The sequence below is a fragment of the Equus quagga genome, chromosome 14 (genome assembly GCF_021613505.1).
Source record: "Equus quagga isolate Etosha38 chromosome 14, UCLA_HA_Equagga_1.0, whole genome shotgun sequence".
In the NCBI taxonomy this organism is placed as follows: Eukaryota; Metazoa; Chordata; class Mammalia; order Perissodactyla; family Equidae; genus Equus; species Equus quagga.
This window is the reverse complement of record NC_060280.1, coordinates 95,551,110-95,574,773: the sequence shown is the minus strand read 5'-3', so window position 1 is coordinate 95,574,773 and position 23,664 is coordinate 95,551,110. Positions and strand designations below refer to the sequence as shown.

Genomic DNA, 23,664 nt, shown 5'->3' with positions numbered 1-23,664 from the left:
CAACTATAAAGAACAGCAAAGTGTCTGCTCTCATTACCTTATATTGGGGTAAACAGACTATAAATTAGTAAACTAGTACATTAAAAAATCTCGCTAAATGGCAAGCGCTATGAACAAAGAATGGGGTGTTGTGATTGTGACTGGGGAGGTAGTTGGCTGGATGGTGAAGGACCTCTCTTTCAAATGTGGACTTAGAGGAGGAGGAAAAAAGCACTGGCGGTACAGAGAACAGCAAAAGTGAGGGACTAGGTAGGATTAAGCTTGGTGTGCTTAATAGACTGAGTGATGAGAAATTCCGTAGAATGACTGAGAAATGACTACTATTTCTGTTAAAGCTGCCCGAAGTCTTCTCCCAATTCATTTTTATCCTGTTTAAAACGCGTGCACTTTTAACGCCCTGGGTTATTTTAATTTCTCTTGCAGAAATAAAGGAGGTGGGTGTTTCAGCCAGTTTAATCCAGTAAAATATTTTTTTCCAGGTGTCTTAGACGCAAAACTTTGTTTTAACTGACAACACTAGGTATAGGTCCCAAACACCTGTTGTTTGCAGTCCTGGATCCGTTTACTGAAGCTTTCTCCGTGATACGCAATTGCTTACGTTTCTGGGTTTTTTTGTGTGTGTGTTTAATTTAACTGATTAACCGGATTCCGTTGACATATGTGACGCATCTTCTCTATTCATTAGATCCTGGAAGATGGGCAGGATGCTAGGAATGCCATAATCTACAAAAAGCCAAAAAACGCCCGAAAACTTGCCAAACTAGCCCAATGCACGATTATAAGGTAGAAAGGATGGAAGTACAAATTCATACGGGAGCTAGAAGCCCAGGCAGAGTACGGGCAGAATGAGCGGAAAATTATAGGAAGCTCTGAGGCGCCAGCGGGGGTGGGGGTGGTGTGTGTGTGTGTGTGTGTGTGTGCGTGCGTGTGTGTGTTTTATGTTTCCATGGAAACGCCCCTCCCCTGCCTCCCAAAGGCTCCGCCCTCTTGCGGCCGAGAGCCAATGATGGGCAGGGCGTGTCCCGGCGCGTGCGCAGAGCGCGTTAGTGCCGAGCCGAGCCGCTTCCGGTTGTGGGCGGAGCCTGGGCGCGCATGCGCCCTGGCCTCCGGCGCACGCGCCCTCCCAGCGTTCAGTGGGCGAGTGGGCGAGTGGGCGAGCGGGCGGCGGGCGGCGGGCAGCTCGGTGTGGACGGCGGTGGCCACTGAGAGGACTCAGGCGGTCGGTTGCGGACCAGGTGGAGGAAGGCGTCCCCCGGGGCACGACCGCCCGCCATGAAGCCCCCCGCAGGTACCGGCTGCCCCTTGGTGCGGTGCCCGCTCCCCAGACCCGGGCGCCCCGCACCCTCGTGCCTCTCGGTCGCGACCTGGGCCTAAGAGCGGAGCCCGGTGACCCTCGAGCGACCGGGGCCGGGGAGGTGGGGGGGGGCATCGGCGAGCCCGGGATCCCGCCCCGTCGGTGGCAGAACGAGTGAATGAACCAGCTTTTCCAGCGCTTCATTCATTCAACAAACTCTGGGTATCTCCTGCTAAGGACGGGTCTGGCCCTAGGGTGGACTCTGGGGGAAACCGAAAGTTCTGGGCGGAGTTCTAGAGCCGGAGACAGACGTTCAGCGGGCAAAGAGGCCGGCGAGGGCTGTAGAGAGTGGTTGCTGCTAGGGCTGGTAGCGCTTCCTTAGAGAGGGCGGTCCTGGAGGGCTTCCCGGAAGAGGTGGCATTTCAGCGAAGCAGCTGTACTGCCAAGACCTAGGGCAGGAACGTCCCAGCTGGCGGGAACCGTGAGGGCAAAGGTGGCAGGGAGACAGGAAGACGGGTAACGGGTTTGGAGAGCACCCAGTCGTTTTGGCTAGAACACAGTTTGGGGTCTCTTTTATTTTAAGGGCAAAGGGGCGCTATAGAAGGGTTTTATTGGGGGGAGTGATGTGACCCGTGTCCTGATCTTTAGAAAACCGCCCGGGTTGTCGCCAGCTGCCTCCTGGAATTTTCTCTTGCCTGCCTGTCCTCCCCTGGTTCTTTTTCCATCCGGTTGCAAGGATGTTGACGATAATTGTGTTCATGACAATAATCATAATTAGGGTTATTCGGGCCTCAGGAAGGCAGGAATGTTGTCAGCCTTGTTTGCAGCAGGGCTGTCAGCTCAGAGACCTCGCACATAGGTTGCAACCCGTAAATATCCCAGAAGGAGTGCGTCTGCTTAAGGTTTTCAAATCCTAGCTCCTGGGGGAGGTTTTTCTGATAATTCCAGCTTGCGCTGATGCCCCATGTTTCCTGAGCATTCTTGCAGCCTTTCTTGACCATCAAATTTAATGGAGACCCACAGTCCTTTGTCCGTAGTTCTGAAACCCAAAATAATCTGTAAACGGAAAGATTTTGCAGCAAAGTCATTTGGCTGGAAAATCTGACCTGTATTGAGTTAAGAGTCTTTCTTTTTCCCACTTAGTTTATATCAGGGTTCCTCGGCTGGGGTGATTGTGCCCCTGCCACCCCCCCACCCCCCAGGGAACGCTGCGTGATGTCTGGGGACACCTGTGGCTGTCACACTGGGAGAGTTCCTGGCATCGAGTGGGGGCCAGGGGATGCTGCTCAACCCCCCACAGCGCCCAGGATGGCCCCCCAGAGAGTGATCCAGCCCCAAATGTTGATAATGCTGTTGAAAAACTCTGCTCTAGAGACACCAAATGTAGGTCTGAGCCCGCAGCACCTCCAAAGACACCCCCCCCACCCTGTGTTCACAAAAGGGGGGAGTCCAGGACCGCTGTGGCCCTGCTCACTCCTGCCGTGCCAGAAGGGGAGAGTGAGGCACAGGTGGGTGTTCCCTGGGGCAGCCACTTCTCCTTATTCCACATTCTGCACCCAGCGCGGGGAACGCGAGGCCTCCATTCGTTAACTCGGTGAGGAATTCAGGAGATCTCCAGGTGCTGCAGGAATGCCGCCGGGGGCCCCTCTCAGAAAGGGAGGTAGCAAGGAAGACTGGCAGAGTGGGGACTCAGGGCAGAGGGGGCAACCTTTGGGAAGACCCGGGAGACTTCTGGAAGAAAGGCGGTGTGACTGGGCACAGAGAAGTTGGCAAACCAGCCGGCCAAACCCGCCGTGCGGAGTGTTGTAGACCAGGGGTCAGCAAATTGGGTGGTTTAGGCTGGGCCGGCCATGCCCCGTCTCGGTCTCATTGGAGATCTCGTACCTCGGGGGCTGTACAAAAATAGGTTTGCTGACCGGTGGTGTGGACTCTGAGAGGGGTTTGGACTTCAGTTCTTAGTGTGGGGTGAGCCCTGGAAAGGGGACAGGAAGCCCTGCCCGCCAGAGGTGCAGGCGGACAAAGGTGGCTGTGAGGGCAGCACCCTGGCGCACCGCGGAGGAGCCGGGGTCAGACTGCGGCATGAAGCCCGCCTCTGCCCTGCTGGCTGCGGGGTCCTGGCAAGAGCCCTGAGCTCTCCTCATCTCAGCATCCCCGTCTGGAAGATGGGGCCAGCCCGGGACGCAGAGTCCAGGGCCGTCGGAGGGCTCAGCGAGGGCACGAAAGCAAGCAGCTTATCCTGCAGCCCACGGGGAAGCTGGGAAGGGCTGGCTGTTGGTAAGACCACCGCCTCACCCAGAAACTCCTGGGCCAGGGGTGTTTCAGAGTCAGGATTTCCCCAGCTTTAGGACCGTAACACAGTATGCGTGTCACGTGTCACATCCGAGGAGCTCGGGGGCAGCACCCTGTCATTACACAGTGACTGTTTCAGTGAAAGGCACGTGTACACCAAATGTCACCCCGGCACTGCTGACACTGGGGCCGGGTCACTCTCTTGGGGACTGTCCTGGCACTGGGGGGTGTGGAGCAGCATCCCTGGCCCCACCCACTTGAGGCAGTAGCTTCACTCCCCAGTTGTGACAACCACGAACGTCCCCTGGTGGGCAGAGTCACCTTCTGCTCTAGAAGACTGCTCAGCCTGTTGTCCCCACCACGCCCGTGGGCCTCGCCCATCTGCCCGGGGAAGCGGTGGTCCTCTCCTGTCCCTCCACCCCCAGTGACTGCCCCTAATTCCGGGCTCCAAGCAGACGTGCGGGGTGCGGGCTTCTGTCTCCTCTGTCCAGCCTGTGCGGGAGACGGCCTGGCCACGGCGGCCGCGTGCTCCGTGGTGAACTACCTGCGATGGGACCTGAGCGCCCAGCAGATCGGGGAGCGCACGGCGGAGCTCATCGAGCAGACCAAGCGGGTGTACGACCAGGTGGGCGCGCAGGCGTTCGAGGACGTGTCCTACGAGAGCACGCTCAAGGCGCTGGCTGACGTGGAGGTGTCCTACACGGGTGAGTCCGCGCGAGGCTCCAGCGGGGAGCCAGGGGTGGCTCGGGCCGTGAGCTCCTGGACCAGCTCGTGGTGAGGCCCCTGCTCCCCGGGGCCGTGCTGGGTAAGGTGCTGACGGGGTACAGGCATGTGGCAGGTGCTGGCTGGCAAGTCCCTGAAGGTCCTACGCCACTGCGCCGCCTGGCACACTCAGTCCCCAAGGGCTGTGTCATCTGAGGGCCGAGACTGCACGTGTCTAACAGGACACCTCCAGGAGCCAACTCAGGTGTTGGCCCTGAAGCTGAAGCCCTGCTCAGCCCTCCCGTGTCCCGGGGGTGTTTGCTCTCTGAGCGACTGAACTTGGCCCCTTCGTCCTGGGTTGTCGTCCTTCCCTGCCTTAGGGTAACCTGATGCCGCCTGGTGTCCTCGTCACCACCTGGCTGGCTCCTTCACTCCTGCTCCTTTTTGAGCAGCGAGGTGCTCGGGAAACAGATACAAAGCCCGCTTCCCGGAGCCCCCTCTGTAGCGGCTGACAGTGTGGGGATGAAAGACCCAGAGTCTGGACCCCGAGCCCAGGAAACCCCTGCCCCTGGGTCTCTAGCAGAAGTTGTTTTTCGAGGCCGCATCAGGAATCGCTGAATTCCAGCTCGGGGTTCTCGCGTGTCCCTGAGGCCCCACCATGTCGGGTGTGCCGACCCCCAGCTGCGCTGCTCAGACACCAGATGGTTGCTGCTGCTGAGTGGCTTGGTGCGCTGTGGGCCGCGGGGTGAGGGCCACACGGGAAGCAGGTCGAGAGCCTGCAGGCCTGGCTTTGCCTCCCACCCCTCCGGCCTCAGGATGGGCCTCAGTCTCCCCATCTCGTCTCACGGGAGCCTCTGAGGATTGAGGAGTGCCAGTTCCCACTTACAGGTGCGGTCCCGCCGGCATTACTTGGTCTCCACCCCTGCCCCTTCGGCCTTTTATTTCTGTCCCCACCCGGGAGGCTGAGTCATTTTAAAGAAACTAAAACTGAATCTTGGTACCCCCTTGGCCAGCCATTCAGTGCCTTTCCACGGCCCCCTCGCTGGAGGCCAGAGTCCTCAAGGTGGCTCTCAGAGCCCTGCTGTCTGTCCCCTCTCACCCGCCGCCGGGCCGTCGTGTCCGGCCTCGCGGCCTCCTTGCCCTTCTCATGCTCGCCCGTCTCCGGGCTTCAGATGCAGCCTGGAGTCCTTTCCTCCTGCCGGTCACAGACGAGCTCTTCCCCCGGGAGCCCCTTCCCGCGCCCCCGTTCCCTCTCCATACTGTTTAGCTGTTTGACTCAGTGCCGTCGCGGTGGCTTGTCAGCCCAGACGCACAGAAGCTGTCCTGTCCTGGTCACTGTCACCTCTCGGGCAGCCAGTGTCGGGCCGTCCTGCAGCCCTACGTGCTCCATGGGAGTCAGCCGGGCGGGCAGTCCTGTCGCCACCTTTACAGAGATCCCTGTGGGGCAGCCAAGTGCACCCAGACCTGGGGACGGCCAAGGACTGCGGAAGTGACCAAACCGTGGTGTAAATTCAGTTCTCCGTGATGCAAAGTATATGTTTTTTTTTCAGCCACACTATTGAGATTTAATACACACACCATATAATCTGCCCATTTAAAGCGTACCTTTTAGTGGTTTTTAGTATACTCACACTGTTGTCCAACTATCACCACTAATTCCAGAACATTCCCTCTCCCCCAAAGAAACCCCTGTCCCCGTCAGCAGTCACTCCCCAGCCCCTGGCCCCCACGAGCCTGCTCTCTGTCTGTGGATCTGCCTGTTCTGGACGTTTCACGTCCATGGGGTCACACACCATGTGTCCTTCTGTGTCTGCTTCTCTTCCTGAGCGTCGTGTGTTCAAGGTCCATCCACGTGCGGCTGTGTCAGGGCCTCGCTTCTTTTCATGGCTGCATCGTGCTCCAGCGTGTGGATGGACATGTGTGGATCCATGATTCCATGATGGACATTTGCGTTGTGTCCACTATTTGGTTATTACAAACCACGCTGCTGTGATGTGCATGGGTGCTGTGATGTCCTGGGTGGACGGACGTCATTTCTCTGGGCAGACACCAAGGAGTGGGGTTGTTGGGTCGTGTGGTCACTCTGTTCAAGCTTATGCCCTCACAGCCACCACACCGCCTCTGTTCAATGAAGTGTGGACGTGCTCTGTAAACTTTGACTTCGTTTATGAATTTAAAATATGGTCATCAGCAGCCGTGGCTCCTTTTCTAGAATCTCGTCCCTTTGGCCTCTCCTGGGCTTGTCATCCTTCTCTGTTACGGTCCTTCTTGCCTTGGAGTGTCATGATTGAGCCTGTTTCTCTCTGGCCTGTGCGGTCCCTGAGGACGTGGATACCAGCGCCCATCTCTTGACCCCGGGGCCCTGCGTGGGGAGTGTTCGCTGAGTGAATCGGGAAACCCGATGAGTTCCACGCCCAGGGAGTGAGGCAGGCGCTTGCCGGTGTCCATCGGGGCCCGTTTTCACCCCGTCTCCCATTGTCTCCGGTTTCAGTCCAGAGGAATATCCTCGACTTCCCCCAGCACGTTTCCCCCTCCAAGGCCATCCGGACGGCCAGCACGGAGGCGGACAAGAAGCTGTCGGAGTTTGACGTGGAGATGAGCATGCGGCAGGACGTGTACCAGAGGATCGTCTGGCTGCAGGTGAGGGGGCGGTGAGGGCGCAGCGTCCACTCGGCCCCTGGGGACGCAGCCCCAGCACGCTGGAGCTAGAGAACCCGGGGCACAGCGGTCTCCCCACGGGCACCTGCTGCTCGGAGCCTCTTCAGACCCATCACCCTGCTTCCTCGAGTGCCAGAGGCGGAAAGCCGAAGAGACTGGGTGGGTGGTGGGTGGCTGCACAGCGCTGCCAGTGGATTAACGCTCCTGGGCTGTGCGCTGCAGAACGGCTAAGGTGTCAGCGTCACGTTGTGTCTGTCTCACCATAATGAAAAACCTAAGACAACGACAGAGGCAAATGCAGAAGCACGAGAGAAAGGTCTGGAACACCTGGGCCTCCTTCCTCCTTTGCCACGTCTGCCATGTCGTTTCACCTTCCCGGCCCCACTGGGCGTGACTTAGGGATGACGTCCTGTCTCCTGTGGGTGATGAGGGGGGTCGACTGACACACGCAGGGTGACCTGCCTCGGTCGACGCTCCTCGCGGCACACCGGCCCGGAACCTTTGCTGCTGACGTCGGAGGGACCGCAGAGGTGGACCAGAGGCCCTTCTCCTGTCGCTTCTTGCTCATTCTCTTAGAGCTTTCTGCTGCCATGTCTCCCTCAGGATCAGGAAAACGCACCGCGTGCCTTGGGGCGACATAGGCAGGTGGCCTGTGAAAAGCACAAGCAGCGTTTCTCTTATTTGAAATTTCTGAGACAACTGTAGCTTCACATGCCTTGTAAGAAATGATTCAGTAAGGTCCCGTCTACACTCTGCCCATTTCTCCCCACTGTAACATTTTGCAAAACTAAAGTCGGTATCACAACCGGGACACTGACCTTGACACAGCGCCCCGTTCCTGGGTGACCGCTCGCCTGTCCGAGGCCCTCTGGGCTGGTTCCAGTTTGGGGCTGTTCCCATAAGGGAGCCTCCCTGTGCAGGTTTTGTGTGGACCGAAGTCTTCGTTTCTCTTGGATAAACGCCCACGTGTGCTTGCTGAGTCGTGTGGCAGTGGCACATTTTGCTTTTTCAGAAACTGCCAACGTGCTCTCCAGAGCGGCCGCGCCATTTCACATTCCCTCCCCTGACATCCGAGAGGTCCGTTTTCTTGCTGCCTTGCCAGCGTTTGGCAGCGTCACGGTATTTCGTGTGAACAGGACTTGGATTTTCTTCTTCTAGGAAAAAGTTCAGAAGGACTCGCTGCGGCCAGAGGCCTCGCGGTACCTGGAGCGCCTGATCAAGCTGGGCAGGAGGAACGGCCTGCACCTGCCTGCGGAGACTCAGGAGGTAAGGGCCCGGCTCTCGGGGGCGCGGGGGGCCCTCACGTTCCTGTGCCCGTCTGGGGGCCTGGCCTCAGGCCTGAACCCCGGGAAGGATGGTCCCTCTGCCCCCGCTTCTGCACGGTCGCACATCGCACTTCGTTCGGTCCTCCCCGTGGCTTTGGTGCGGAGGTGTTAAGGAAGAAGTCACTTCCCCGTGGGCCTGCTGTAGTCTCAGTGCCCTGCAACAACACGGCTTCCCTTCTTTTTTTTTTAAACATTGGCACCTGAGCTAACAACTGTTGTCCATCTTTTTTTTTTTCCTTTCTGCTTTTTCTCCCCAAATTCCACCAGTACATAGTTGTATATTCTAGTTGTGGGTCCTTCTAGTTGTGGCATGTGGGACGCCGCCTCAGCATGGCCTGATGAGCAGTGCCATGTCCGCGCCCAGGATCCGAACCAGCAAAACCCTGGGCCGCCACAGCGGAGCTCGAGAACTTAACCACTTGCCCACTGGCCGGCCCCATGGCTTCCCTTCTGACCCCACACGTGTGGGGTTCCCACATAGGTGACTCTGACCTATGATTTAACTCAGTTCTGACACTGTCTACCCAGAGATGGCATCAGTCCCCCAGGTTAAGGGCTCAGTCCCATGAGACTGTGCTCATTTCAGATGCCAATCGAAAGTCCAGGTTGTCACCTGTGCTTCTGTCCAGTTGGCTGTAAATCGGGGTTCCCACGACCCCCTCGGGTTCATTTAATTTGCTAGAGCGGCTCGCAGGACTCAGGAAACCAGTTTACTTGCTAGATTACTGTTTAAAAGATGCAACTCAGAAACAGCCAGATGGCCCCTCGGCCTCCCCGCGCCTCCGCCTGGCCCCCCATCCCCTGGTTGGGGTTTTCATGGCAGCCTCATAACGTTGGCATGACAGATTGGATGCAGCCTCCGGCCCTGCTCCCCTCCCAGAGCAGCTGACGTAGCCACTGTCCTCTAGGTGTGGCTGGTTGCCCCCACCAGTCCCCATTCTTCGGTGCTTTCCAGAAGTCCCTGCGTCTGCGTACACTCAGGCGTGGTTGACGGGCTCTTCAGGAGAACAAGGTGCTGCCTCGCCTTTGTCGCTCAGGAGCTACTTCAGTTTTTTCTTATCGCTTAAGAAATTCTAAGGGTTTTAGTGCACCAGGAGTGGGGACAAAGACCCGACATACATTTCTTGTTGTAATGTCCCAGGTGGCATCCCCTGCGCGTCCTGGCCCCGGCGCTGGGAGGGCTGCGCCTGCCTGGTTCCTGCGGCTCGTAGGCGGGGTCTGCGTTCCCCGCGCTCGGGCAGGTTTCCTGTCTCTAGCGATTGGCACCCCTGGGAAGGAGGGGCTGTCCCTCCAGGTCAGCGAGGCCGAGGCGTCAAAGCCTCAGGACCTGGGCCCCCACCCAGTTAGAATCCGGTCCATTTTCCACTGCCTCTAAAATCCAGCTTGACCCTGAAAGGACAGAAATTCAGTTTCAGTTCACGCCGCCGCGAACCAGTCTCAGGCCTTTGTGTTTGCGTCTGGCAGCCTCTGTTTCTGTCCCCGTCCCCCCTCCTCTTGCTCGTCCCCCCACCGCCGCCTCCTCTCACGGCTCTTCTCTCCTTCAGAAAATCAAGAACATCAAGAAGAAGCTGAGCCTCCTGTGCATCGACTTTAATAAGAACCTGAACGAGGACACGACCTTCCTGCCCTTCACGCGGGACGAGCTGGGTAGGAGGCACTTCTGGGACCCATGGGGGCCTCCGCCTCCTCCCGCGGGCTTCTGAGGTTGAGGATGGTGGGAGGCCCATGCGTTTGGATCTAATACCACCCCCCTCAGTGGTTTGGAACCTGAGCTTCTAGATCCTTCCTTGGGGAGGGCCGTGGTCTGCCTACCAAGATTCCTCCTGGCCAGGAAGCACCCAGGGCAGCGGCAGGAGCCCACCGGTCTCAGCCTCTCCAGGTTAGCCGGGGGTGCCCTCTGAGAGCCAGGCCCCGCCCACCTGCCGCTCTCTGTGATGCTCATCTTCTTAGTTTTACAAAGTGAAGGGGACTGACAGGGTCCTGTTCTGACCTACTGTGTGTGGGAATTGTGAGGGGGTGGGGCCTGGCCCTCCTTTCTAGTTTCCACTCTCTTCTCTCCCTCTCTTCCCCAAATGCTTTATTTCAAATGTTTCACGCCCGTAGGAAATTGGTGATGATAGCACAACGGAGAACCCGTGTGCCTCACTTAGACTGGGCCCTGGCCACTGCTCCTGCCCTCCTCTGTGTGGATCCCCATGTAGGTGTGGCTTCTGAACCCTCCAGAAGTTGTCTGTAGGCCTCACGACACATCACCGAGAATGGCGACGTCCTCCCATGTCACCTCCTGCGGTTCACGCTCGGGAGACCGAGCAGCAGACAGCAGTGTTGCGAATGCAGGTGTCCCTGCCCAGCCGTCCCGACCACGCTCCCTGGACTCTTTCCTCAACCGGGTCCAGCCGGGGAGCACTCATGCCGTCCAGTCTTCGTGTCCCTTCAGGCTCTTTCCTGTCGAACGGTTCCTCAGCCTTTCGAAAATGTGTTTCCATCTTTCCTGGCATTGACAGTTGTGAAAACGCCGGGCCAGCTGTGGTGCCGCAGCCTCAGGGCTCTGCCAGGGGACTCAGGTGACCCTGGGTCTTCTGACCCATCCTGTCCACTGCGGTGGAGTGTAAGGTTACGTGAGAGTGGAGCCTGTATTCCGGCAGCGTCTGCCCCCACCCGACGTGGCCCGTGACGCAGGGACCTCGTTGCCCGAGGCCTCCACGGGGGGGCTCGATCACAGACGTGCCCACAGACACAATTTTCCTCAACAAGTGCTTATGGGCCACTTGCCACCAAACTTCGCTGCCCTTTGTTCTCATTCAGTCCCACCCTGTGGCTCCTGACATTTAAGGACAGTGTTTCCTGGGCAAGGACAGCGACATTTAGGGCTGTGTTTCCTGGGCAAAGGGGGCCCGGGGCCTCTGGAATGAGCAGACAAGCCCTCTCACCCACCTATTTGCACAGTCTGGGGGGCCCTGCTGTCTCAGGCTGGCCTCAGACGCTGTCCCTTGGGGGCGGGGTTGGTGGCCAGGCCAGGACGTGTCCGGCCTGCCTGGCAGGGTCTGGCCCTGTCGCAGGTCCAGCTGAGCAAGAGCGTGGCGTTTGTTTATTTTCTCCCGATTGCGAAAGGGATTCTTGGTGTTATGTTACCGAAATGCGGAGGCTGTTTCTCTGTCCCCTTTTCTCTTTTCCTGAGTCTGCACCGCTTGCTGAACCTAACCCTCCACCGTGTGTGCCCACTATAGCATTGCCACTTTCCCTTCGTGGTCAGTGATTTTTCCAGCGGTGCTCTGAGGCCGCTGCTCGTCACGTTTTGCCCACTAGCCGAGGCGTCCCTGCATGATGCTCTAAGGACAGCGTCCTCCGTGCACGTCCTCTCTCCTGAGGTCAGGACATCCCCTCCGCCTGCTCACCGATGATCTGTGTCTGTATCGGTGGGCTTGCGGATCCTAGCTTGTTCCCTGAGGTAGAGTCCGTGCTGTCATCCTGTGTTTTAATGCTCAGATTGTCCCAGTGTGACTTCAAGGAGTCCCTTCAGGCTTGACGTGTCCGTTATCCTTTGAGCACCCTCTTTTTGACACAGGATGCCCCGGGCTCATTTCGTCCTTTGCCCACCTGGGCCCGGGCCTGATGCTTAGAAACTAAGATCTGGATGCTGGTGTGCTCGCTGCTGCTGGTGGCTGGTGTTTCTTGGCAGACAAGAAATAGATACGGTCCACGCAGGCGCACGCACGCACACGCCCTGAGCGCATGTTGATGCTGTCAGTTCCAGCACGGTACCCCCGGCTTGTCTGGTGTCACCCTGTCCGCGTTTTCACCGCTGTCTCCAGCAGGGAGAAAGCCATTGAGAGGGTATTTGGGGCTCTCACGATCCTAGGAGGGCAGGGGCCCTGTTCCGGCGCGAGGGCAGCTCTCTGGCCTGTTTTGTGCTGCCTGTTGGGCCCTGGGTCCACGGACACCAGCTCGATGTCCTCAGCTGGGCTTGGCGCAGTTCACTCGCCCAGCAGACGTTTGTCAGGCCTGCGCAAGTGCCGGAGCCCAGCCGGGAAGGACAGAAGCTTTGCCTGCCGTGGGGCCCGCCCCGAGCCGCAGCCTCGCAGGAATCCTCAAGGCCTCCGTCGCCTCCCACGCCCCCAGGGCTGAGCCCGGCCGCTCAGGACCTCCCCAGTGGTGCCCCGTCCATCACTGCACCCTAACCCAGCTCATCCCTGCTCACTGTACTGGGGGGAGGGTCCCGGGCCAGCAGGCCTCTGGGGGGCCATGGGCCAGGGCGCAGCCAGGGCGTGAGGTGTGGCCATGGCGTCTCCTAAGCTGTGAGGCGGGAGCCCCTGAAAGAGGCAGTGTCCCTGGATCTCTGTCTCAGCAGGATGGTGCCGGTGCAGGAGACCAGGCGGGAACTGTCACAGCACTGTGGGCCCGGGGACGGGGCGGAGACGCTGCCCGGGGGGGACACATGGGACACGGCGGGTTCTGTCTCCCATTGGTGCCACTTACAGAGAACGGCCACAGGAGGAGGCTGCGGCCCCTGAAAGCCCGCATCAGGCCGGGTGTGGCCTTGCCTTCCTGGGGGAGTCCTCATGGGGCGGCAGCGCGATTCCAAGGGGGCGCGTCCTCGACGTCTTCCCTCTGGGGCGGAGCAGGAAAGGCGCGGGCTGGAGTCACAGAGCTCCGAGGGGAGGCCGGCCTGGTGCTGCTGCCCCCACTGACTCCCGCGCCGGCCTCCCGAAGGAGCAGGCCTGCTCCCCTGCCACGTCTGTGCACCGTCCCAGCAGCTCGGTGGTCCTTCACAGCCCCCAACGGTGTCCCCACAGGAGGGCTCCCCGAGGACTTTCTGAACTCGCTGGAAAAGGCCGGGGGTGAGAAGCTGAAGGTCACCCTCAAGTACCCGCATTACTTCCCACTCCTGAAGAAGTGCCACGTGCCCGAGACCCGGAGGAAGGTGGAGGCGGCCTTCAACTGTCGCTGCAAGGAGGTGAGAGGCAGCGCCGGGGCACGCCTGCCCCTTCGCCGACCTGTCCTGGGTGGCCGGTGCCACTGGGCCCGCAGAGCGTCACCCGTGTCGGCCAGGCCAGCTGTCGTGACGGGCAGAGGCCCCCTCAGTGAGCTTGGTCTGCCCTGTGGAGGTTTCCATATGGGTCTGGCTCTGTCCCCGGCCGCAACAGTGTCTGAGGCCTCTTTCCTGAGCTCGTCCTGCTCTGGTGGGCACTTGCTCTGCATACATCACGATGCCCTCTTCCTCAGCTGTCCCCGTGCGCCTTCACTTGAGAGCGCCCTCTCTTCGGTGGCGCTGCCCGGACTCGAGCCTGGGTTTGCACAAGTGCCCTTTGCTGCTCTGCGTCTCGTGCCGTGCCCCGGGCCTCCAGCTCAGCCCTGGGCGTGGCCTCTGTGCCCAGGCGTCCGTTCCCATATGGCGCTTGTGCTCGTGTCCACACCCCGACATGTGGCCCTGTGGCCTCTGTCCGCGCTTCTCCCATGGAGCATCTCGAACAGGTGGGGCTGTGGGAGGGTGCCCTTCCCCTCCCTGTGGACGCGCCTGGTGCTCGTGTGGCCGGCAACGACGAGCCACCAGCGGGAGGTCTGAGCCATTCCCTTGTGGGGCGGCAGGAAAAACCTGAGGTCTGGCTCTCTGCACTTTCTTGGGCTGATGACAGACCACGTTGGTCTGAAGGTAACGTGGGGGCTCCCCCACCGCAGAATTTGAGATGTGGCCCTGGAGAAGGCAGCGCCCACAGGTGCCCTCCTGTGGAGGTGGGTGGCTCAGTGATGAGGCGGCAGCAGTTCGGGTCCCACTGGACGTCAGCAGTGAAGTGATACTGAGGAGGCCCCGAGGTGGCAGGATGCAGGCTGATCAGGACTGGGGGGTGGTTGGCATCACCTCATCCTCCCATCCTGGCCCCCAGACCCGACCGAGGCAGAGCGCGGGGCAGATGGAGTTCTGGGTCCCAGGGTCCTGGCGTGTGGACCGGCGCTGTGGAGACAGCCCTGCTGGCCGCCAGCCCGAGCCCCCTCCTATGTGAGGGTCTCTGCTCACCTTCTCACTTGTAACTTGGTTTCCTGCGGATGGATCGGGCTGGCGGGAGTTCTGTTCCATTCTGCCCTGGCCTCTGTTTCTCCTTGTGAATGAATCAGAGGTGTTTCGTTTTGTGTCGGTCCATGAGCTTGGTTGGCTGGGTCGACCCCTCAAGTACTGGCAGAGACGCGACCAGGCCCTTGTACCCCTGCGCAGTGGGGAGCGCGCAGGTTCACAGCGCCCCCAGGGCCTCTCCCAGAGCACCAGGCCTCGCATTGCCTCCACGCACAGCCTTAGAGCCGTTCATGGTTCTGGAAGGGACCTGAGGGCTTTTGAAGACTACGTGTTACGACAGGACCAAGTGCCTAGAAATCCGGGCCGACAGGAAAGGGAAGGAAGGCCAGACGCAGCTGGCTGAGTCCGCATGTTCTCAGATGTGCCCACCAGGGGGCCCGGGCAGCCCCTGCAGCTGCTGAGCCCCACAGAGCGGGGAGGCTGGCCCGGGAGCCCTCGGTGGGGAGGCAGCGGCGCCCGGCGCCCACAGAGCTGGTCGTTTGTCATTCCAGGAGAACTGCGCGATCCTCAGGGAGCTGGTGGCCCTGCGGGCGCAGAAGTCCAGCCTCCTGGGATTCAGCACGCACGCCGACTACGTGCTGGAGATGAACATGGCGAAGACCAGCCAGGTGGTGGCCACTTTCTTAGGTAACCCCTGGCCTCCCCCAGCCTCCCACCCCGCATTCCGGGAGTGGGGTTCGGGGCTGTCCTTGACCGCAACATGATGCTGCCTCTGAGGCCCTTGAGGTGGGAGCCTAGCTGCCTCCCCTGACCCTTTTCTTTGGTCTTGAGGGACCCTAATCTGACAGCTGAGTTGGGGCCCTGGCGTGAGGCCCTGGATACGTGTCCCCCCGTCCAGCTGTCCCCTGCTCCTCGTGACGCCTGAGAAAGCCGAGGCCCGCGGGCTGGAACCCTGGGCGTGTCGGGGGCGGCCGGGGTGGGGGGAGCTGGGCGGCGTGGGGAGCCCGTCACAGGGAGGTAGCCGCGCCTCTCCCCCCGCCCCCCAGATGAGCTGGCCCAGAAGCTGAAGCCCCTCGGGGAGCAGGAGCGGGCGGTGATCCTGGAGCTGAAGAAGGCCGAGTGCGAGCAGCGCGGCCTGGAGTTCGACGGGCAGATCAACGCCTGGGACATGCGCTACTACATGAACCAGGTGGAGGAGACGCGCTACAGTGTGGACCAGAACCTGCTCAAGGAGTACTTCCCCATGCAGGTGGTCACGCGGGGGCTGCTGGGCATCTACCAGGAGCTGCTGGGCCTGACCTTTGACCTGGAGGAGAGCGCCACCGTGTGGCATGAGGACGTGAAGCTGTACTCCGTGAGGGACGCAGGCTCCGGGCAGGTCATCGGCAAGTTCTACCTGGATCTCTACCCGCGGTGGGTGCGAGCTGGACAGGGCCGGGCTGAGGGGCGCCGGGGGCACCGTTCAGGGGAGGTGGGTGGGCCAGGTGGCAGGAGCCCTGCCCCTGGGTGCTCGCTTCTCTGCTGAGAAGGAAGTTAAGCCGCTCAGTGTGTCCACTCGCCCCAGTGGGCAGACGGGTTGCCCGAGGGACGCAGAGTCAGCGAGTGGCAGCACTGGGGACCGTTCTGGGGCCAGGCTGTGGGCGGAGCAGCCCCCCGGCGGAGCCTGACCCTGCCCCCTCTGCAGGGAAGGCAAGTACGGGCACGCAGCCTGCTTCGGCCTGCAGCCCGGCTGCCTGCGGGAGGACGGCAGCCGCCAGATCGCCATCGCGGCCATGGTGGCCAACTTCACCAAGCCCACCCCCGACGCCCCCTCGCTGCTGCAGCACGACGAGGTGGAGACCTACTTCCACGAGTTCGGGCACGTGATGCACCAGCTCTGCTCTCAGGTGGGTGCAGGGGCCAGAGGCAGGTCCCCCCTGTCGGATCCTCCATCTGACGTCACCACAGATGGGGTGACACCCTTTTGTATCAGTTTCCATCACAAAGTCCCACAGCCACGGTGGGCCCACCCATGTGACTTGGTTTCCGTCTTTTTAATGACCCAGTCCTCAGATGCTGTCACCTTCTGAGGTCCTGGGGTCACAGCTTCAGCACGGGAATGTGCGGGGGGCGCATCTGAGCCCGTGGCAGCGCTCAGAGCTGCTGGGAGGATTAGGGAAAATGGTGCACGTGTGTGACTTGCTTGGGACGGTGCTTGGCGCCTCAGGCCCCATCCCGTCAGCTGACATGAAGAAGTGTGGCTGGAACGGTCCAGCGAAAGCTGGCAATGAAAACCGGAGAAGGCTCCGGATCCGGTGAGCTCCCCCGGGCCCCGCGAGGAGGTCGGGGTGCTGGGCTCTTGCTGGAAGCCCGGAGGCTCAGAGAGTTGAAGTGATTGCCCCAAATGGGCCCTCAGCAGCAAGCACAGGGCTCACCCCGGGTTTTCTGGGCCCCCAGCCTGGTGTCCGTGCCCCAGGACCCCAGCTGTCCAAGTGCATTCGCTCTCTGCCTCTCACGTAGTCAGTGCTTTCTCCTGAGCAGGAGTGTTCTTAGGGGCTGAACCGGAGTGTGTGGGAACGGGGCGCTCCGTGATTTTTAGTCAGTTCTCCAAATTGTGCATCACCGCTGTCCAGTTTTGGAATGTTTTCATTCACCACCCCTCCCTCTACCCTCCCTGCCCCACTCCCAGCCCCTGGCCCCCACGAGCCCGCTGTCTATGGATCTGCCTGTTCTGGACGTTTCCCGTCAATGGGGTCACACACCGTGTGTCCTTCTGTGTCTGCTTCTCTCCCTGAGCGTCATGTGTGCAGGTCCGTCCACGTGTGGCTGTGTCAGGGCCTCGCTCCTCTTCACGGCTGCGTAATATTCCAGCGTGTGGATGGACTACTTATCTTTAGATAAGCAGAAGATTTGACTTTGGTGAAGTTCAGTCTATTAAGCTTTTTTCTTTCAGTTTGCCTTTTTTTGTTTTTTGGGTTTTTTTTGAGGAAGATTAGCCCTGAGCTAACATGTGCTGCCAATCCTCCTCTTTTTGCTGAGGAAGACTGGCCCTGAGCTCACATCCATGCCAATCTTCCTCTATTTTATACGTGGGACGCCTGCCACAGCATGGCTTGACAAGCGGTGCCATGTCCGCACCCGGGATCCGAACTGGCGAACCCCGGGCCGCGGAAGTGGAACATGCGCACTTAACCGCTGTGCCACTGGGCCGGCCTATCAGTTTGCCCTTTTTTATGTTCTGTTGAAGAAATCGTTTGCTCACCCAAAGCACTAAGACTTTCTCCTTATTGTTTTTTCTAGAAGTTTTATAGGTTTAGCTCTTCGAGTTGGCCTGTTGTCCATTGTGAGTTGATGTTGTCTGTGATGTCTGTGGTGTGAGGGTCACCTGCTCGCCCGCCAACAGTCCCCACGGCAAAGCCACCGTCTCTGCAGCACCCGGGGCATGTGCGTCCCCTCTTGCTATTTCCTGTCTCTCTCTGCACAATCCACTCATGGATGATTTCTCATATCTGGAACATTCTTCCTCCAGCGACCCTCACAGCTCCCTCAGCTCCTTCAGGTCCTTCCTGACACACACGTCTGACTCCCCTTCTTCATGGCAGTTCTGTTCCCTAAAGCTCGCGTAAATATGGAGCCCCTGTTCCTGGGGGGCGCAGGGCTAGGTTCCTGTGGGTGTCAGGCCACGACATTGTCATCAGCCGATCAGTACGTCATCTTGTGTCACGTGTGATTCTGTTTGAAGACGCCTCACTTAACACGCGCTGTTGGTTCATTAACACGGACTCTGGGCCAGCAGCCCGTGGCTCACCCCCATCCAAGCTCATGGCACACGTGCTTCCTCCTGGGGCACATCTCAGCCTTCACACCGGGAATGCCGGGCAGCACTTGAGCACGACATTTAGGGGCCATTTGAAACAGCAAAGTCGTCCGCAAAAATGCAAAGAATGGGGCACTCAGCAGATCATGCAAAGGAGACTTGTCACAGTCAGAGCTCAACCCCCAAGGCGGTGCATCGAATGACCTGGCAGGCTCTGCAGGGGTCGAGTCGGGGTTGCAAATAAAGTTCAGCGTGTCACAGGTTCACAAATACGGAATCCAAGGAGGGCCCCCGCGTCCTCTCCCGCTTTCCCTGCCTCCCTCCGGCCCTTGAAGGAACCTGCCCAGGACCCCTCGGCGGCTTGTGTGACCAATCAGCCGCCAGACCTGGGTTCTAGCTGGACTGGGTCTGGCGCTGTGTTTTTCCAGAAAAATCTCAGCCACTCAGAAGTGGAGAGAACACAGTGTACCGTCCAGATTCAGTGTTTCCAGGCCTCTGCCGTTTGGGTGCAGGGTCTGTTGAGAGCGTTGGCCTCGTGGATGGGAGAGCGGGACGTGGGTGACCAGCAGGACAGGCTGCTCTCCGCCTCCCTGTGTGCTGGGCTGCTCCGGGAGCCTGAACTGTCCCCATCGGGAGCCTCAACTGTCCCCATCGGCAGCCAGGCTTCCAGGTCGGGGGGAGGCAGCCCAGCATGTGACCCGCCTGCCGAGCTGCGCTCAGGAGGGCGCCCAGGGAAGGCCAGGCGGAGGGCACGGGCCGGCGGGGTCGGGGCCCTCCTGCAGCCCTGCCCCGTCCCCGCAGGCGGAGTTCGCCATGTTCAGCGGCACGCACGTGGAGCGCGACTTCGTGGAGGCGCCTTCGCAGATGCTGGAGAACTGGGTATGGGAGAAGGAGCCGCTGCTCAGGATGTCCCAGCACTACCGGACGGGCAGCGCCATCCCCCCGGAGCTGCTCGAGAAGCTCATCAAGTCCCGGCAGGCCAACACAGGTGCGCGCTGCACCCCGCCGGGGGCCCTCTGCTCGGGGACCGCCCTCCCGCCCAGTCCCCGTTCTCCAGACCCCGAGGCCCGGGAAGGGAGGGGCGTCCCTGGTCCTCCTGTGGCACCCAGCCAGGCCCGCGTGTGCCCTCGGGGGTTTCTGCCCCGCCTGGGCCACAGCGGCCAGGGCGGGCACAGAGCCAGCCCCCCGTCTCCTTCCTCCCGCCCAGGCCTCTTCAACTTGCGCCAGATCGTCCTGGCCAAGGTGGACCAGGCCCTGCACACGCAGACGGCCGCAGACCCAGCCGAGGAGTACGCCCGCCTCTGCCAGGAGATCCTTGGGGTCCCAGCCACGCCAGGTAGCCGCTCGAGAGCCATGCCCTGCTTAGAGTTCGGGGTCTCGGCCATCCCGGGTCAGAAAGATCTGATAACGGGTCAGGGGGGTCGGGCCAGTCTGGGCTTCGGCTGAGGCCTGGAGGGAAGCAGGTGGCCTCTGGCCTCGTTTCTGCTCTGCATCCCTGGGCGTGTGCTGCCGCCGGGAGAGTGGGGGCAGCTGTCGGCACCCGAGGGTCCGTCCTTACCCACCCACTCGCCTTCTGCTCGCACTGCGGGCCGCTGCCATCGTCTCCACACCCTCACTCCTCCCGCGGGCACCCTCCTGCACGTTGCTCTCTAGAAAGCCTGGAAGGCGCGGAGCAGACAGGTGCTTTCGTGCCCTGGAGATAATGAGTAGATAAGGTCTGGGTGCATGTCCTTCCGAGCGTGCGTGCGTGCATATGTATACACACGTCGGCTCAAACGCTTGACCCACGGACACATGGGTGAAGATAATTGGGATTTTAATGGAGGTGGTGGTGTGTTGATTTACTATCTCATAAGCAGTCAAAAGGCGCTTTAGCCTGCGCATGCTCTCCATTGCGTGGACGAGCCTTGACTTGCCCTGTGCCCTCCCGGTGTCGAGCCTCGGTGCATGGCAGCTGACATCGTTAAATGCTTTGGTGCGAACCCTTTCGAGCTTCGGCAGATAGTGGGCAAAGATTCACTTCTCTCCTTCCGCCAATTGCCTGGCCCTGCTTTCCAGACATGTCAGGCCCCCCTCTTCCAGGCGGGGGGTCTCCTACAGGCTGCCTTGAGGGCCCCTCTCCAGGGAAGGGGTGCTGAGGGGGCTGGGGGTCCCGACGGGGCTGCAGTGAGAGCCTCCCCGGTCTGTCCCAGGGACCAACATGCCCGCGACCTTCGGCCACCTGGCAGGCGGCTACGACGCGCAGTACTACGGCTACCTGTGGAGCGAGGTGTACTCCATGGACATGTTCCACACGCGCTTCAAGCAGGAGGGTGTCCTGAACGGCAAGGTGAGGGGCCCTGGCCCAACGGGAGGGGCCAGCGTGCGGAGCAGGTGGGTGACCTGTGAGCGTGCTCCCTGCGGCCCAGGACCAAACAGCCGTCCTTGGCCTCGGGCCTGAGTGTGCGCCCAGGCAGAAGGGGCACCTGCCCGTCTTCTCGGGGTGCCGGGGCTGGGCTGCCCTCCGCTCCACCGGGGACCCTCCTGGGCCCGAGGCTCAGCCTGGGGCTTCGACCTCTGTGCAGGCGAAGGCCCCCGGGAAGTTTCTGGAGGAGGGGGCTCCTGCACACGAGCAGTCGTGCACAGTTGCGTGCACACGCGCTCATGCCTGCTGGGAGACCCCTGTGCTTGGTGTCTGCACGCACGAGCCCTCCTGGTGCTGATGCAGGCACCTGCGGGCCTGCCTGGAGCGGGGAGGGGATGAGCAAGGACCGGTATGGAGGGGCGTGAAGACCCGCGCCCAGCCCCGCCCCTATGCCCCTCGGCAGGTCGGCATGGACTACAGAAGCTGCATCCTCAGACCCGGCGGCTCTCAGGACGCCAGCGCCATGTTGAAGCTCTTCCTGGGTCGCGACCCCAAGCAGGACGCCTTCCTCCTGAGCAAAGGGCTGCAGGTGGAGGGCAGCGAGTCCCCGGCCTGCTGACACATGGGCCTCCTGCCGGCCCTGGACTAGGGGACTCGGCCCCGCCAGGCTCCCGCCGGGACACAGGGCAGCCGGGCGAGGAGCGGGCTGCTGGCTCTGCCTGTTCGTTCCCACGTGTGGTCTCTGCAGCCCCGCTCAGTGGCCGGCCTGGGCCAGAACGACCTCGTCCTCCAGGCGGCTGCGGGCTCCCGGGCCCGCTCAGGGCCTGCCCCAGGCGGCGCCAATGCAGCCCCTTCCTGGGGAGTTCTCCTGGTCAAGGGATGGCACCTCTTTCAAATGCAGGCATTAAAAAAGAAAGAAAGAAAAGAGGGGCTCCTGGCCTGTGTCTCACGCCCATCCTCCTGCACAGAATAGCGGACATTGGTTGTCACACTTGGGATCCAGTTGTTTGGTTTCTGTTAAGCCCTAAACTTGGCGGTCAGCCCTCCTGCTGGAAACGCTGGGCAGTTGAAGGCTACTCTCTGTGCGCTGGAACATTCTGGACTGTGACACACTTGGGTCGCTGGGAGACGGCTGAGCTGTCGGAGCGACTGCAGCCAGGGGCCGTGGGCTGTGGGGCTGGGGTGCTGGGATCGCTCACCCAGAGAGGTTTGTTTCCTGCCAGCCTCCCACCTAGCACGTGTCTGGGGACATCCCCCGCCTGCCCCCAGTGCCGCACTGACCCATGTAGGGCAGGCCCAGCTCCTCCGAGAAGCCTGCGCACCGGCGACCAGGACGCGACAGCCGCCCGCCCTCGGCCCGGATGTGAGTCACCGGGCAGGCCTCCTGGCTCCGGGCCGGAGGCTCTGGGAGGGCTTTGACAGGGGCTGGTTTCTGATTAATGAGCACAGCTGTTGGAGCCCGGCCGTGACCTTTCTTGTCCACGTGACCCTGAAGACCAGAGGCAGACGTGGCCCTGTCCTCCCGCTCAGGGCTCGGCTCCCTCTGGCCGTGAGGCTGTTGGCAGCGTGGCAAAGTCTGGGCTGTGGGAGAGCGGCCTCCCAGGGCCTCTGGCGAGTCTTCAGAAAGACCTTGGTGGTATTTTTTGGTCCTTCACTTGAGCAGGCGGGTGGCTGTACCCCTGGCTCGTTTGGTCCAGACCGCCCCGTGTCTTCTTCCCTGGCCTTTGAGCTCCTCCAGAGCCTGCCTCCTGCCCCTGCGTCCTCCCCTCGCGTCCTTCGTCCCTGCAAAGGGTCAGTGGAGTGAGGGACCAGACAGCGCCCTGACCCATCTCCCCCAGGCTCAGGTGACTGGCTGCACCTCCCTGGGGACAATCTGTCTGCCCCTGACCATCCATCCTCACCAGCCCTGGGCCAGTCCAGCTGTGGAGCCTCATGGGGGCTTGCTCAGCTTCCTGCACCCACTTCTGTACCTTTTAAACTGGGGCAGGGGGGTGAGTGTTGTTGGCCGGTCACTTGTCCAGAGCTGGTGGGCGCCCTGTGGCCGGGAGGGCTGTGCCAAGAGGCGGAAGTTGATAGCGGGATTCGAGGCAGCTGTGGCTTATGCTTGAATTACCTGGGTCTCAAAAGAGGGAAAAAAATATACAGCAGAGACCACACCCAGGCAGCCATCTGGGCACCTCCTAATGGATGGAGGTGCCGTGTCAGGGGGCTGGGGGCTCTCCTCGCCTTCTCCTGCACTGAGCGCCCGCATGGCCTCCCTCTGGTCCCCATGCAAAGTCCAGCCGTGGGGTCAGCACCCCCAGTTGTGTGCTAGACAGTTGGGGGCAGTGGGAGGTGGAGCCACAGACCTCAGGCTCGTGGGCCGCAGGGTCCCCACGCGGGCAGGTCAGGATGCCAGCAGAGAGCGTGGCTGCTGGGTGCATCCAGGACAGCCGCGGTGCGCTTGAGGGAGGCCTCACCGGAAGTGTCCGTGTTTCTCCCAGCCGCTCTGGGACCTGTAGGTGGTTGGTCCCTGAGGCTGAAGTGACGGCTCTGACCCCTGGAGCAGCAGCACAGCTGGCACCTGTCACCAGGGGCCGGGGGCCTGGGGCTGGGAACCTGCGGGCGCTCCAGGAGGCCCCGGTGCCGCGCAGTGTCTGCTCCTCTGCCCCGTCCCCTCCCGGGGTTCCCACAGGACTCCAAGGACAGCCTGGAGTCAGGATCCGCGCCAACCCCTGCCTCGCCCCTACGAGGGAAAAAGGGAAATAAAAACAAGAATGGAGCCTGTGTGTTCTGCCATCCTTGTAACATTTCCGTACAGACTTGCTTGTTGGATTTTGATGAGACCTGGACACTAAAGGGGGCCCCTGTGCACCCTGGCGGGCCGCCTCCGGCTGGGTCGGGCCTGAGAAGTTGGCCCGCGGCTTCCCATCCCTGCCCGCACCCCAGGCTTCACGGCTGCTCTTGCCGTCTGGAAACTTCAGCCAGGATCTCGAGGAGCCCCGTCACACACGAGACTCTGGGAAGAGCCGTGGGGCCTCTCTAGCTGGCGGCCTCCAGCAGCCCCACTCGCCACCCCCGAAGGGGCCCATGGTGCCAGGGGACATCGTAGGACTCCTCACAGAAGGCTTGGGTTTGGCTGCCTCCCCACGGGCTTGTCACAGGCTGGGCATCTTCGGATCAAGGCAAGTGTCCACTCCTTCCCGGTGTCCTCATCCAGCAGCAACCTGGCAAGAGGTGGTCCGCGTGGGGCCTCACTGGCGAGGACGC

The 23,664-nt window shown here is 61.0% G+C and overlaps 1 protein-coding gene across 1 annotated transcript; it reads left to right on the top strand.

Moving 5' to 3' along the window:
- Positions 1-1,130: 1,130 nt before the first annotated feature.
- On the top strand, positions 1,131-23,443 carry THOP1 (thimet oligopeptidase 1). Its single transcript, XM_046686106.1, has 13 exons — positions 1,131-1,288; positions 4,075-4,287; positions 6,777-6,925; positions 8,102-8,209; positions 9,813-9,915; positions 13,062-13,222; positions 14,827-14,962; positions 15,322-15,688; positions 15,960-16,161; positions 18,873-19,059; positions 19,279-19,407; positions 20,264-20,400; positions 20,879-23,443. The coding sequence occupies exons 1-13, from the start codon at positions 1,273-1,275 to the stop codon at positions 21,032-21,034; spliced, it is 2,064 nt and encodes a 687-aa protein (XP_046542062.1). The 5' UTR covers positions 1,131-1,272; the 3' UTR covers positions 21,035-23,443.
- Positions 23,444-23,664: the final 221 nt, after the last annotated feature.